This window comes from Lagopus leucura, unplaced genomic scaffold (assembly GCF_019238085.1).
Source record: "Lagopus leucura isolate 7727_CA_CO unplaced genomic scaffold, USGS_WTPT01 Super-Scaffold_73, whole genome shotgun sequence".
Classification (NCBI taxonomy): Eukaryota; Metazoa; Chordata; class Aves; order Galliformes; family Phasianidae; genus Lagopus; species Lagopus leucura.
The window spans coordinates 94,472,920-94,489,206 of record NW_024962252.1 but is presented as its reverse complement, the minus strand read 5'-3'; the positions used below and the strand labels follow the sequence as shown (position 1 = coordinate 94,489,206).

At 40.7% G+C, this 16,287-nt stretch overlaps 1 protein-coding gene across 11 annotated transcripts in view; it reads right to left on the bottom strand.

The window, feature by feature from the left end:
* Nucleotides 1–12,431, bottom strand: part of PPP1R21 (protein phosphatase 1 regulatory subunit 21) — a 29,144-nt gene extending 16,713 nt beyond the window's left edge. Inside the window, exons 1-12 of one of the 11 annotated variants that reach the window (XM_042881362.1) lie at nucleotides 12,265–12,361; nucleotides 11,680–11,818; nucleotides 10,900–11,590; nucleotides 10,083–10,172; nucleotides 9,507–9,594; nucleotides 9,355–9,423; nucleotides 8,829–8,975; nucleotides 7,600–7,701; nucleotides 6,788–6,952; nucleotides 6,634–6,692; nucleotides 4,157–4,251; nucleotides 2,066–2,118 (exon numbers count right to left, since the gene is read on the bottom strand). In XM_042881362.1, coding sequence (XP_042737296.1) covers nucleotides 2,066–2,118; nucleotides 4,157–4,251; nucleotides 6,634–6,692; nucleotides 6,788–6,952; nucleotides 7,600–7,701; nucleotides 8,829–8,975; nucleotides 9,355–9,423; nucleotides 9,507–9,594; nucleotides 10,083–10,087 — 783 coding nt within the window. In that variant the 5' untranslated portion in view covers nucleotides 10,088–10,172; nucleotides 10,900–11,590; nucleotides 11,680–11,818; nucleotides 12,265–12,361. The other 10 variants (XM_042881368.1, XM_042881432.1, XM_042881380.1 and 7 more) reach the window with 10 other exon arrangements.
* Nucleotides 12,432–16,287: the final 3,856 nt, after the last annotated feature.

Here is a 16,287-nt window from a genome sequence, read left to right as displayed (position 1 = left end):
AATGACTGTATGACGTGAACCTATTTAAATACAAAAAACATCCTATGTTCAGATACAAGAAAAAGGCTATGACTTCTTTCCTTCTAGTTCAACCTAAAACAGTAAAGCAATCATTTATAATTTTCCTTAAACGTTTTTAATATACTACAACACAATTTAGAAGTGCATGTTTTTCTTTGATAAAGTGCACTCCATACAACAAATGATGATTTTGCTCTACTCAAACTATGGGCCATAAGAACAACAGCAGTTACTATAAGGACAGACTTCTAAAGATCAATAGATTAATTACTGATGACAGCTCAGTTCTGTAAGCATGGCAACACTGAGAAGTTTATGACGACTTGCTGTAAGGGAGCTTAACTAGGTACTGAAAAAACAATGGGATAAAGGAATGCTTATCCTGTTCAGTAGAACTCAATTCTCCCACCTGGACAGAACTGAGCTGCTGCTCTCATTAGGCTGTTCTTTAGTTTTACTACAGCAGGAAGGTATCTGAGAAACAAATTCAAAATGGAGGCAGTCCAAAAAAAAAAGCCCACAAAGGCAGTGAAGAAGAAAACCATGTTCTACTGCGGATGTAAAAGACAGAATAGTATGACACTGCAGACAAGAATGAATTATTCTTCAGTGATGAGCTGGTAATACTTCAGTGAAGTATTAAATGATGTGAATCTAAACAGTGGATCAGGTTTAGAGGGCAAATAACAGTTATTATACTCAGTCTGTGTATGTCAATTAGTTATGTAAGGAAGGAAAACAGACCATTACAGTTTTTTTGCTGTCTTTTATGCTGCAGCCAGCGCTTCTACAAAAGAGCAGAGTCATAAAAATCTGTCCCAGAACATTCTCAAAATTGCAGACCATTAAATGTGAAGTTCTCTCACAAAGGACTACCACACAACTGTAAAGGGATAAACTCCATGCAGTTATTCAGATTTTTTTCTGGTACTCAGCAACAGGCTGAATTAAGACCATTTCCATCACAGAACTGTACAGCAGGTTGCCATTTCTCGATGCAGGCTTATGAGGAACAAGATCACTTACAGACATATCTCCAAGAAAAGGAGAAAGAAGCTATTTGAAACCCTTCTACAGAGAAACATGAATGCACTACCTCAAAGATTCCAGCTACACAAGTTGGACTAACCACCTCTGCATCATGGAGTCCATCCTCATTGATAGCACAGTCAGTACTGACAAAGAACCTCATTTACTCCAGTTAAATCCCTAATACATATTGGAATTCACACAGTACTGTGGTGCATTTTTGAATATAGAGCAAATCATCTTCCCAAGGAAGATGAAGGAAGTTGGTGATATTACAGCAATGAACTCAAACTGTTTTTAATATTTAAATGATCGATTTACTAATATTTAAATGATCAAGGGGAATTTGGCTGCAATAAAAAGTGATTTGTCTAGGAGTATTTCATAAAATGCAGATGCATCTCACAGAGTTCTCAAAATTACACGATTTATTCCCTGAAAGGATTACAAGCAATGACAAGTAATATTAACTAATATAATATTCTAGCGTACAACCATGCATTTTACAAACCAAAACATTCTTTGGAGCTCCAGTAAAGCAACTAAAGAAGCTGACTTTCGATGAAATGGAATTTAAGGTAACAAAACTTTCTGTTTTTCAACACGAAGTTTAAATCCTCTAAACTAAAGCATCTTTAAAAATAAAACGTTAGATTTTAAACAATGCAGGTTGGCGCTGTAAAAAATAATATCTCATGTAACTTTTACTATAGAAATACTTAAGCCTTTTTACCACTTTTCCTACGGAGGTATAAGTGAATTAAAACCTACAACAATCACCATCTGGGAGTTAATGGACTAGGTCTAGGTCAGGGTGAAATAAGCAATTAAGTATTAATAACCCAAGAGAAAAGCATCTTTAACAAGTGCAGAGGCTTTGTGGATAGAAGTTTTCTTGGAGTGCCAAGTGAGACAGGCCATCTTCTGCCACCGTGGGTTGCTAAAATGGCAGGTTTTATTCAATACCTGTGTAGAAAGTTACTTCTTTACACATGAAGTCCCAAGAAGTGCTTACCTGATATCTTCTGTTGTGCAACGGTACATTCAGAGCATTGTACCGATTAGATCCTACAGGGCAGAAATTGAGATGTGTACTTATTAAAACACTTTTTTTTTAATAAGAAAAACACATTTATTGGTATACAGCAATTTAAATGAAAATTTCATTGCAGTAACATTATAGTTCATGTAAGCAATAACAAGAAACTGGAAGAACTTATTTAATGAGGTTGGACTAATCACTGCCACTCAAGAATTGTTACTGTGACTAAGTGGAGAGGAAGTATTTCCATGTTCATCTTTTAAAAGTGATTTAATTACCTGAACACCCTAAATTTGATAGGAAACCTAAGAAACTTCTTGCACAGAAGAGCAGTATTTATTTATTTACTATGTAAGAGTGAGCAGTCTTTTTAAAAAATCCTCACAAAATTTAAGATCTGCAAATTTCAGTTACATCCCAGCAACTGTTAAATAAGATTGGCGTATTCTTCCCACTGTTTGTGTGCACTGAAAAGCTCCTCTACCTACATCATTCGTTGATAATTTAGAATAAGATCTACTCTCCATACATTTCAGGCTTTGTTTAGCTATAGAGCACCTGGAACGATTAGTCAAATAACAGATGAGCACACTTATAAAGAGGCAGAGGGATATTTGTACCCAATGAACAGCTTACAAAGCCTAAGCACTTAAAGAGAAACAGATCCATTCTCAATTAAATGCAATAAGCACCACTTCAGTTTAAATTGGCATAAAAGAAAACTTACAGCTTCTTACTCTTTTTTCCTGTTTTTCACAATGGAATCCCTAGCAAACAAACATTTCCTAACTTTCTCTCATTCTTCTGTCACTTAAAGGCTTTCCATTCCTGCAATGTTTTCTACACAAGCAGAAGTGTGCTATGTGATCATGGCAGTTGAGTAAGCAGATAAACTACTTGCATCCAAGATCTTGCTACAAGGACAACCACCTGTGGATATCAGCCAAAGCAGGCAGAGAAGCATAAACAGGAAGACAGTAGGCAAAGCTCCCTACTTGTGAGAGGAATGAAGGGGAAAAAAGGGATATCAACTGAAAGCACTGATATCTACGCATATTATGCTGTACGAGGGTCAATGTTTTCTAAAGAGAAGGATCTGTTTATTTCTTTATTTTTTCCACCCCCAAGCCAAGACTCACTGGATTGCCAGCACAGAACCTGGATGGCTCACCCTGCAGCACCCAGCCAGATCAGCTTCTAGAGAACATAAGACTATTTTGAACATTTTTCACAGAGCTTAGAACCTCATGAAAATGCAAAAGCTTCTACCAGTAATACCTATAAGAAAGACAACAAACAGCCTAGTTCTGCTTCTCCAAACTATCTTACCAAAACCAGCTTTTTCACTATTCCAGATCCTCCTACTCTCACTGCCAAAATAGTAGAGACTGACATATGCTTAAGCACAACCTCATTTTCAAGCTATTGAAAACAGCACCCAGCACTCATCTTGCACATATTGGTTTTGGTACCAAAATAGTCCTTCAGGTCAAAAGTCCCTGTTCAAAAAAATCAAAGTATCTTTTCCTTGGAAATATGAGTGAGCCCAAGATAAAAGATGAGTAAGTAGTAATCTGAGTGTTTCCTAATCAGAGGTGAGAAATGTGACAGACTTCCCACAAAGCACAGATCCTTACTTAAACAATATATTTCCATAGCTACTAGCTTATCTTTGGTTTAACAGGATTTTAAATACAATCTACAGTAACACCCTTTCAAATGAAAACCTGAACAAGTGGAGAAACTTTCATCTTTCACAATACTGTCAACACTAAGCAACACAAGCAGCAAGTCACTGGAAAGCCTTTTAAAGTTTCAGTTTTCATTCTATATATATAACACTTGATACTTTAAAAATCACTAAACAAAAAGATGAATGTCATCACAGAATGGTTTGGGTCGGAAGGGAGCTTTAGGAATAGAAAGTACAACTAGCACCAGGTACCTGTTTAGATGCTCAACTTTTCTTACATCTAATGCATTTTAATTCTTACAGTGCATTTCCTCCAGATAAACACCCAAAAGTAAAGAGGGCTAAAAAACACACACCAAGGCAATACCTACTTGTGTCATTAAAAGGTACTTTTTCATTGATTATGCATAGAGATTCTTCCAGTCGACTGCCCAAAGCTGCTTGAAGATTCTTTAACTGCTGCTGACTAAATAACAGAACAAAAACACAGAAAAAAAGCACCACATATACACTGTAAAACTTCAAAAGTTAACCTGTTTCACCACCACCTTAGCTCACCCTAAGCAACCCTTCAGTGCACAGGACACGTCTCTCTCTGATGTCAGAAAGAGGAGAGTTACAGTCATCCCTTCTCCTTTGTGTCACATTTCCAATACGTGAATGTATTTTAATCATTAACAAACACATTGAAAGATGCAACAAGACGCTGTAGATCCCAAATTGCATTCTCAAGTTACTTTAAAGTTGATCTTCACATTATTATCCAGTCCCACAGTTACTGTGTGTTGTATAAAAATGTTATTTCCTACTGAAATTTGAATGGGAATGCAAAAGGGCCTCCATGTTAACTAACACATACTTGATACAGTATTTCAACATACAAGCAGTGAAATGCTGACAATTCAGTAAATCACCACATCATCATTAGAAGTATCTTGAGAGCTTTTCAAAGCCCCCTATTTAAGCATTTTTACCACAGCACTTGTTCTCACAAGATCTTGCAAATTGTTCTGATACATTCTGAAGCAATTTTTCCTTAGATCTGCTTCACTTGAATCTGATTGCATACAGAGAGGCAAATCTGAGTTATTATGACTATTAATATCTCTAGGATAGAGATGAACAGTAAACTACTCCAGCATTATATACAAAGATTACTGAGTGTTTATTTTTTTCAAACCAAAATTCTACACCTTACCCAGCTTAGGCCCTCAAAATCTTCATGTTTTGTTTCCAGTTTGACATCTAGAACCCCTGCACATGTATTGGAGGGTAGGAGGAAGGTGTCAAAGCAATAGTTTGCTTTTTCTTTCAATAAAACGTTGAAATACATGGAATTTTATCAGGACTGATAAGAATCCAAATAGACAAGCAATATACGGAGAAACTACCCAGTAAGGAGCCCATGCACATTAACAAAGATCTTTATTGAAGAACAGACCCAAAACTGCACAGAAACTGTATAATATGAAATACGGTAGCATTAAGCATGACAGAAAAACTCAGATTGCAGAAGTACAGATGTTTCCCTCTTATAATATAAAGGAATGGCTTATAATTTATTTGATAAGTTTCGCTTCACATTTTGCCCCCTAATTTCCTAGGCATGCACACTGACAAGTATTATATCCCTCGCCTTTCTAGGACAAAGCTTGGATCTCAAAGGAAAATGGATCCCTTCCTCTAAAAAGCTGGGGAAAATGTAAGATAGTGCTTCCATGAAGGAATATTAAAATAATGATCTGTTGAGCACTGGACATAATGGCTGAAATCACTCAGTTTCAGGCTTTATTCTTATGAGTCTCCCTTCATAAAGAGTAGGGACAATTTCTTACAATGACATTAATTACCCAGTCAGACACAACAGCTATGTTTAAAATTGAAAGTAGATTAGGATAATGCTTTTCTTTTTTTCCAACTTCTCTTAAAATAATCCCCCAAAACTGCAAACAAGCTGCAGTAATACACAGCTTCCATCATCTTTTAAAGTCATTCACAGGTGAATTCACAGTGATCGTTTAATCAGAGTTGGTAGAATTCAACTATCCTTATACCTGCCAAAATAACACATACACTTCCAAGATTACTATTGCATGGAAGTTTTTCATCTGTCCACTGAGCATTACTGTGCATTTTATCCATCTCAATAAGGATCTACATGGCAATTTTTTTTTCTAAATGCACTACAATAAGGAACTTCAGAGAAATACACCCTAACTTGATCTGGCCCGCAATTTAATTCCCCATTTTCTACAACTTGCCTTCAATACAGTAAGACTATTCTAAACTAGTAACAGAATCCTTGAGCCAAAAAAACAGCAAAAAAAAAAAACAAAAACACCTCCAAACATTCCAGCTGAATGTTCTACCTACAAAAAAAAAGTTACTGTTCAGGAGGCAACGGAGGGGGAAAGTGGGTAGAACAAGAGGGAATTCTTAAAGCTCCTTAGTTGGTTGCCTTGGTATCTTACATAAGTTTTCTGAGGCTTTTTGTTGTTGTTGTTTGTTCCCCCCACCCTCATGTGCAGCTTTTAAAAACTCCTATCTTAGTTTCATGCAAGTTCAGTAGCCCCTTCACAGTTTATAGTGTTCAATTACAAGCACTCATCTACTTCACAGCTACCTAAAGCATTCCAGCAGACAAAATCATTTATTAAGTGCTGCTCTGGATCTGCTTGTCTAGACACACACAGAATGAAGAGGTCAAACCTGCACCACCTTGATGATATGCTGTTGCCTCGTATTTTCTGTTTATCAACTTTTTTTTTATTAAACATTATCATTCCTTAAAAGTAATCAAGTCAATCTTTCAAGCCAAGTTGTTGTTATATTAAATAAGAACACTTACCATTCTTCGGTTCGAAGCCTACAGTCCTTAGCTTCTCTTTCTAGTGTCTGAGACTTGATCTTTATGCAAGAAGATAATCTCACAATGTAATTACTGACAGAGCAAAACATTTCAATACTTTTTAAACTCGTCACGTAACAGAAAAGCTCCTTACTTCCAATTTGGATTTATCATTCTGCAGCTTTTCAATGGTATCTGTGTATTTCCTTGTTAAGCTGTCCACTACAGCTTGATGCTGGGCAGCATCAGTTTCCAGAACTTCCAGTTTAGTTCTCAGCTCTGCTTCTAAACGTTTATGCTGCTCATCTGCTTCAAAGTACTACAGCAAGAAAAGAAGAACCTTGCATTAGTTTCATTCACTGCAGAATCTAGTTCTGAGTTACACTGACGTTCAGTTTCAAAACAAGTACAAGCAGAAATTCTACGTTGTTCTTTACAGAAAAAAACTATTCAGGATCCAAGCACTTTCTGCTTACCAAAAGATCTGCAATATCAAACACTTAAAATCTTTCTGGTGGAATTTTGAGAAATTAAACTTGAACCACAAGGTTTTCTGCTCACATTTTTAAAACAAAGTGAAATGTATTCTCGACTCAGTGATGGCAATTTGCAGAAAATACATTAAGCTTCAAAGCAGCTCCAAAACCGTACGTGAATCTAGAAGTTTCCAAATCAGTGTGAGCCACATGAGTACTTCCAGTAGATTTTCACCTTTTCGTGACAGCTAATTTAAGTGAGAAAAACATCATTATATGAAATATTTCACACATGGTCTTCAGAACCTGAAGTGAAGATACTTTCTTGTTTGACAGGGGAAGATATTTATAAGCAATACAGTCGGATCTAATCTACTATTGTGCATGCAACGAAATGCCTAAGTACACTACATTTTTAGGTGCTGTTTTACTCTCTTCATCATTGTTTGTGTGACTAGTTTTATCAACTAAAATAAGATTGAAATCTTACAAGTATATGCAGTCGTTCGTTCTCTTCTATCTTCTTCTGAAGATCCTCATTGAAGACACTTTTCTGCTCTTGACTCAACTGAGATGAAGATTCTGCACTTTTCTAAAGGAAAACAGATGCATGCATCATCCCCAGGTATGTGGGGGTATCCCAAAGCACAATCTCAGGTGATTGAAAACGCATTGCAATCACCAATGTCCAACAGAAGCACATAAATATGTATTCCACCGAATCAAATATCTCTAACACCACGCAATATTGCACACAGCATTAGCTTCAAAGCAGCGCTTTTTCCTTCACGCTGTTTTTACTGTACTGAAGTAGAATGCTCATTTAGGGACGACTCAGGAAGCCTCTACACAGACTCTACATTCACTCTCATGAAATGGCTTCCATAGCAGGTTCAGGACATTACTTGAATCTCGCATGATTCCAAGCAGTCAGTAACATTAAAATCTATGCTTCCTTAGTTCCAGGACCTACATATAAGGCACATTTCCCCCCATCAAGCATCCATTAAGCTGGCCTGGTCATACAAAAGATGAGGAACAACCACAGGAAGCACTCTACACTCTGCCATCAAATAGTGCAAAGAAGCACAGGAGAGCACAAAGACTACAAAGTAGGACACCTGAAACACAGGCATATATTCCCCTCTTTTTAAAAGGGCTGCAGTCTGACACAAATCATCCATCAGAAACAATCTAAATAGATCTAGATGCAATCTACTTCATCCCCCATCAGCAAGAATCATAAGGATGACATAGAATTTAGTACACTTATATTCAATAGATCATACTCAGAGAGACTCAACAGGTAAAACTATCTTTTAGATACGTTCCATTTAATATAAAGACACCTTACAATACTACAGAACTGGGTATTCTGGTAGTTGAATACAAAAGGAAAAAAAAAAGTCAGTGGTGATGGCTCACAAAGCTCTTCAAGCCAGGCTGAGATCCTTCCAAATTTGGAAACGTCTAGAGAAGCAGTAGGTAACATAACTTGAAATAAGAAAAGGACCAAACTGCATTTTGAAGAGTCCACTGTGGTTAATAACACAAATAGAGGCACTACACTTCTCAATCAAGCAGATAACAATGCAAAGGTGTTTAGGGAAAAGAAAGGAAGATGAGCATATCATTAATCAGTTGAGTGACTTCTTCAGCATCAGTCTTCAGAGCTGATATCGCACATTTTGAGGGATACCCAAGGAGATGAGCACGTACCTTGTTCTTCTTGCCCCTAGTTTCACTTAACGAAAGTTCATCTTGAAGTAACTCCACCCGTTTGGCAAGCTGCTGATTTCGAAAGGTCAGGCTGTCCATTTCTTGTTGCAATTTTCTCAGTGATTGGTCCTTCATCTTCAATTGCTCCTTGGTGATGAAGAAGAACAATTAAAAAAAAAAAACAACAACATTATTTTACTAAAAAAGCATCAAAAGAACTCATTAAAAATAGTCTTTCTTTCATATTTTAACCGTGACAAGTAAAAAACATTCTACTTCCTTTAGCTGCCTGCAGATCATTCTCAAGTAGATATTTAATTCTACAAATTAACCATTAAGAAGCAACCTTCCACTTTCACAATACCAGCACCTGCAGAAAACAATGAACACAGCAGCCACAGAACAGAAGTTCTTACTAAGCTAATATCTTTATTTTTCTCATCGTAATACCAAGTTCAAAAAACCTTCCATTCATCTTTTTTGCCACAGCTGAATACATTTGACATGAGCAGTTTTTGGATATTACCTTCAGAGATGCAGAGTTTGCTTGCTCATCCACAACTCCCTTTTTCAGTACTTGGTTCTGAGCTCGAAGCTGAAAAATAAAGAGATGCCACTAACTATGCAGGACAACCAAACAAAAGCCACTCACTAGAATGTGCATAAAGCATCATATACTTTCATGACAGCACTAGTGTGCACGCTTCTTACAGCATTCTGTTCAAGAAGGTAGTTCCAGGCAGAAAAGTTGCACCAAATTTGTATCCTGAACTGACAAGAAACACGATGTTATTTTACCAGCTGAAATTCCTGAGTCAAATAGAATAAAATACTTACTATCATGAAGATTAGTTACTAAGATACAGTTAAGGTTTCAAGAACTGTAAACAGCTAAGGAAAAGTCACAATCCTTGCTTGGATTCATTGCTACTTCTGCCTCTTCCTTCTTCTCCCCATAGCTGTCTATGACATTAAGAGAAGCTCAGAATAAACAGTTAAAATCTCTTTCAAGAAGAGCTAAGCTATACTTTAAGGAAAAATACATATTACCATATGTAGCAGCAAATAATCCAGAGATCAGCTCAACAAACAGCTGAAGAAAATATAACAAAGCATACAGGAAGTCCTCTCAGACTTTCTTATGGAGTTTACAAATCTGAGCTACAATCACTGAAGTGAAATATAACACTCAAGAAGACTCTTTCCCAGTCACTTCACGGAGTACCTCTACCCTGTGGCAGTAAGGATACCAACAGCATCAGCTTCCCATTTCTTGATGATTGCTTGAATCCTGGTTTCTTTCTTCAATGGTAGATTGTATTCATTTGATATGTTTTAGTCCAGCTGTTACAGATACAAATTAAAGGGGTTTGTATAGTCCTTGGGAACACCTCTGGCAGAAGCATATAAGGCAAGATTCAATGTGAATCAGCAACAGCACACCTTCTCTGATGACTGAATATACTTCAGAAGGTCAAAACCCAATTGACATCACTAAACACAGGCTTTCACCCTTCAGTATTCCCATTGTGTTGCTAGGGCATCACAAAGGTAAGAAAAGAAACTCGCAAGAGCACCAGAGACTTCCAAGCACAAGGTGTCCCAGCAAGAAGCACTGCAGTAGCTTTCAATTCCTCTTTCTGACACAGCCACTAAGGCAGCAACACGTGAGATGCAGAAATGAAACAGAATGAACTCGCTCAACTGTGCTGCATCAAGTTAACTACGCTGAAGTGCAATCCACCAAAGGCTGTCACACATTGAAAGCTCTCCAACTACTGCTTCAATTAGGGCTGTGTGAGAGAGCAAGAAGCTGTAACTCAAAGGGAAGAAAAGTTTGAGAACACAGATCCTTCTTCTGGACTGCTCTGAACTGAGAGGGAAAATTATCCTTTGCCAGATACTTCTCTTATCACTTTGTGAATCTATTGAGCTCTTGTCTGCCCCATTCCCTGGCTTTCACACCGTAATCAGAAAACAGACACATAGCTTTACAGATCTACTCTCCTTTTCCACCTGCATACAATAAGCCACCAACTCTCCAACTGATTACTTGCATGAAATGAGTTACCTGGAAAGGTGATCCCACAGTGTTCTGGGGCTGTTCAGCAAAAAAAGGAACAGGAATAAAAAAAAAAATAGTTCCCACAGAGATCCAGTGGAACATTGCAGGCTGACAGTTGCAAGACAAAGTTAAAAGAACACTTCTGGACAATGCGATTTTAGAAGAGAGTGGATCCAGTAGCTGAAATATTCCAAAGCTACAGTCAGAAGGTCCACACAGCAAAGGAATTAAGCAGCAAGGTCCTTCAGTTACCTTATCCCGAGCCATATTTAATGTCCAAGGTACAGCAGAACCACTTTAGAAAGCAACAAGAAATACGAACGGACAACAGCTGTGACAGACAAAACCCTAAAATCAGTTCAGTTTCCTTAAATGTTCCCACAAGGTGAGTTTAAGAAACACATATCTATCTGTGAATAATTTAGACTCAGTACAGTCATTTACAGCAGTTCCAAGAATAGTATTTAATGTGTTATTCTGTAATCTTGAGAAAAGTGTCAAATGCAGTCAGTGTCTTGTACCAAGCTCCTTTTGATGTAGAGACATATGAAAATTAAGTGCTGACTTTCTTTCTCAATGTTGTAGAAAAACTCTGATATTCAAAACCAAAGTTTCATCTTCTTTTCAGTGAACAAACAGAGAGAAGAGCTTTGGATTAACCATGACTCCCACCATCCAGGAAATCATTTCAAATGCACTGGAAAAAAAAAAAGCACTTTATCCAGGGACAGATGTCTTTGCAAACACTTCTGCAAGCAGTATAAGAAACAAGAAGCAGTCAGTCACCTCAGACAGCTGCAGAAGGATGGGAACAGGGGTAGGACAGGTGTGAAGTCAAGCATCCTCATCGCCAAGAGGCTGCAACATCCCTGTGAGCACCCCTACTGCCTCTGACATCCATATCCACCAGTCTGAGCAAACTCAGCTGCAGGTAAGAGCAGCACAGACACACACTCAAGAAGACGGCTAAGCTTCACACCTGACTACGAAGTGAAAAGCCAAGGGAAAGCACGACTCAGCTCGCCTCCCCAGCGCTGCAGAACCACCTGCTTGTCCCATACATGCTTTGCAGACGATGCCACCTCTCCTCTCTGCAGTTTGACCAGCCGGCAGGCGGCACCACCGCGCTCCGCCCGCGTCTGCAAACCCACACCCCCAGCCTGCCCAGCGTGCCCTCTCCTCATAAACAGGCGATCTCCGGCCCCCCCGTCATCTCGACTCGTACAAGCAACAGCCGGCGGGAGAGCGCCGGGCAGCACCGGGGCTGCGCGAGGAAGGGCCCCCGGCCCCTCACAGGAGCAGCCGTTAGGCGGCGGCAAGCAGCGGCCGCGCGGGGAGCGGCTGGAATGCTCGCGGAAAGGCTCCCGATACCTTGGAGTATTCCTGAGCCAGCTTCTGGTACTTCCCCTGCAGCTCCGCGGTGGCCGCCATCCCCCCAACCCGGTACGGCCGCACCGGCGCTAACGCAGCCGCCGACCCCGCACGCCCACCAGAGAAAGACGCACTTCCGGGTTCGTGCGGCGGCGGCGCAATGACGTCACCACACCGCCTCGTTCCCGCGGGGGCTGAGGGCGGAGCTTAAGTCGCCGGCGCCACCATCTTGACGCAATTTCCAAGATGGCGGCACGGAGGCGGGCGGAAAGGCGGGTTGGGTCGCGGGACCCCGGGGAGGCGGTCCCAGCGGCCTTCGTTGTCAAAGCAACGGCCGCCGGGCCCTGCGCAACGCGAGCGCGGGAGGTCGGGCGGGGGCCTTGAGGCGGCGCGGGCGCCATTTTGGCGTAGTCCGGCGCGGGGCGCTGCAGCGCTGCCGCTCGCCCGGGTGGGGCGGCGGTCCGGCTAAGGCACGGCTGGCGCTAGGGGGAGCCCCGGGCACGAGCCGGCGGCCGCCTGCCCGTGTGGCTGTCCGGGCTGTTGGATCTACCTGGCGCTTGGGTCATCCTGCGGGTCAGACGCTGAGAAGGGAAGGGTGGCCAACTGCTGCAGTGCGAGCAGTTTGCTCGCAGCCCGCGGTCTCAGGGTCCATTTTCAGTCTTGGCAGCCTGTAATTCCCCAGAGCCCTTCTGTGCCATCTCGCGGGTCCCTTTGTTTCAGAGCCACATTTATCCTCACGTTTGGCATTTGTTAAGATGCATGTACACCATCGGCGCTCTGCATTGCAACTGGTGCGCTTAGTTATGCCAGGCATCTCTCTCATAAAGAGTTCTGGTTTCAAAAATGCCTGAGGACGGGGGTGCAAGGAAAAGAAATAGTAAGGCAAAAAATGGTGCTACACCAGCGTGCTGTGAGCGCCTGGTGATGTGCAGGTAAAGGGCTGCCTAGTTAAGGATGGACATGTAAAAGCAATTCATTATTTTTGTGTAATTTCAATGGAATCATTATTTTCCACTGAATTCTAACGTGGTGTCTTCATAGTCCTTCAGCAATAGGCAGTGCTAGCAGTGCTAAGTGACCATTTTTATACCTTCTTTTCTCTTTGCTTCCTTTTAGAGGGAAGTAGTGGCCCACAATGGGTCCTTCTCAGCCTTGAAGCTGTGATGGTGTGTGCTGCTGTTTTTCTCATCACAGGAGCAGTGTTGTAAAGCACTGAATAGGGCATGGTGCTCAGCTTAGTAAATATGTTTGTATCTCCGCAGGAATCCGTGTGTTGGAGGACGTCACTGATCTGTATTGCCACAAACAGAGACTGCATGTTTTTAGGAAGTCTAGAAGAGGGCAAAAGCAAAAGACATCACTATTCACCCCAGTGATTTGCTGCTGTTCTGACTGACCACAAGAGCTCAAATAGCTTTACAGGAGTAAATAATCTCTAACATTTAATAGTAGACTCATATTACACTACTACTCCATTTTGTATTCCGTACTGAAGTTCCTAACAAAGTACTTGAAAGCACACTGCAATTGCTATTCAGCATACAGGGGTTAATCACAGCCCGCTTCACATGGCACATCTTTTAACAGCTCAGTGTGGTAAATGTTATACTGGTGAATTATTGAAAACCTTTACAACTAATGCTAAGCCTGTATTTTCAGGTTTGATTTTCTAGGATGTATCTTTCATGAAATGTTGGATTGAAAAGCTTTGAGCGTATGTTGCAAAATGTGGCACTCCCATTTTGTGATGAGTTCAAAGATGCTTTTGTGATAGAATTTTCTCTTTACGACTGACGCAGTGAATGCTGACAGAGAGGTTTCACAGCTGAAAGCTGGGAAAGAGAGCTGATGGACATAGGGTGTGTAGCTGTAGCTGAGTGAATTGCTTCCCCACTGACTGCTGCAGTGACTGATTGGTGGGGGAACATGGACTTTATCGACTGCATCCATGTAGAATAGCAAGATCCAAACATACGTTCTGTTATATAGGGTCTTTGTCATAGGAGATAATACCAGTTTCTTATAACACGAGCAGATTGAGTGGATCAAAAGATAGGTGGTCTTACTGCTGAAAGGCTGTAAGGCTGAGAGCTGACTTGAGATTTTTAGGCTCATCAGAAGCAGGTCTACTTCAGTGCATTTTGAGCACCAGGCTGGCCTCATGTATTTCAAAAATGCAACGTCTCCTAATCAGCTTCTCATAGATCATGCATGAGAATAGTGCTAGCAACATATAGTGTAATTTGTCACTGTTCTGTGGTGGTACTTGGTAAAAAGGTCAAGTCAAAGTTCCTCAACCATGTATGTAACAGAAAGTTTATTTTTTTACTTTCTCTTAGCAGATTGTCAGATTTATCCTTTTGATTTTGTCATTGCAACTACTTGCGATGCTACTTCCCCTTCTTACAGCTCTGAAAAACTTCTCTGTTGTGCTGTTTCCACTCAGGCACTTTCTTAATATCTGCCTTCTTCAGAAAGCAGGGCTGTCCAACCACTGCACTGGGGAGGTGCACAGCACATGCTGCTGCAGTGCAGCGTAGCCAGTGATCCGGTATGTAATTGTGTAAGATTGACTCTGTCATCATAACATCAGAGCAAGAAAGGTCGACTGGGTAGAATGCCAAGTAGCGTGTTGCGGTTTCCAAAGAACCCCCAAAATGTTGTCTTCTGCAAGTCCACCCACATGAATAGAAGAACACATTACCACAGCAAAACTTGAAGCAAGCTGAAGCATGTTGAACAAAATAATCCCTTACAAGGGTCATATAGCATTTGTGCTTGTCTTGTTGGCTCTCACTGGGGTGAATAAAGAGCCAAGGATATACAGTGGATCACAGGTTGTCCTTTTTTTACATCTGCACCCAGCAGCTAGTACAATGGGTGCTGAATTCTAGGCGGTGCCTCAAGATGGAGAATTTATTTAGGAATTACAGTGATTGTTAGGATATGTTCCATTTTCAGGCTCATTTATCCTCCACTCCTTGCTCAACACTGCTTTTGCCTCTATCTGCTTAATCAGAACTTGCATTTTGCTTATCCTGTAAATAGGTGCATATAGAGAAATAAACAACGAATGTATTTTCAGTCACCCAGGATGTTTTCTGTGCTTTGTGAAAAATAAACTTCATTGTCATCGCTTGCATGCTTTCAAGTCTTCACAACAAAAGGGCTTCTAAGGTCTGGAATAATTTCAAAACCTTTTGGAAAGGAGCCATCTTCAGTCTTCAACTATCACAAGAAATGCATAAACCACATCCTCAGAAGCTGCAAACACCCTAAACTGCTGTTTTGTTTCTGTTATCTTAGCAACGGCAAGTATGAGCAGCAGGATATGTGCTCACAATGTGCACTCGTTATTTCTCACCATGACTCTGTAGTGAGCCTTTTGTTATAGGCAACCTTTCACCTTGCTCAAAATCTGATTATTCTGATAAAATATAAGAAAGCCAAGCACTCAAAGAAGTGTGACAAACAGAAAAGCACTTCACAGAACAGTTTCATTATCTGTAGTCTTCACTATCATAATTTCAGGGTTTCCGTAGCATTTAAAAAAAGAAATGAAAACAAGCCTCTGCCTCTCGAGCCCCTCCCCAGCCCATAGGATAAGTAGCTTGAATCATTTATAGGGTGTGTGTGTGACCACAGGAGCGGTGCCTTTGCACAGAGAGAAATGACTGAGAACAAGAGTACAGAACAACTGAGCAAGCAGGGTGCCTGTGATAGTTCAGGGCTGACTTTGCAGCTCATGGCAGTTCTCTTCACGTGCTCCAAACTCTTCTCCTTGGGGCTTGCTTCCACTGCAGCACAGCCCATACCAGCCCGTGGTGCAACAGCAGCGACTTGGGTATCTTCACCAAAAAAAGAACAGCCATACTGACTTCTGCTCCACTTAACCCCAGAACTCTGCAACAGCTGAGAATGTTTTGCTTCCATTTTTCTCAAAGTGGAATTTTGTCTCATCCAGGCAAATGCCACCTCTTCCCTCACTCTACCATCTTTTGTTGGAGGGCTACTCGTATTCTA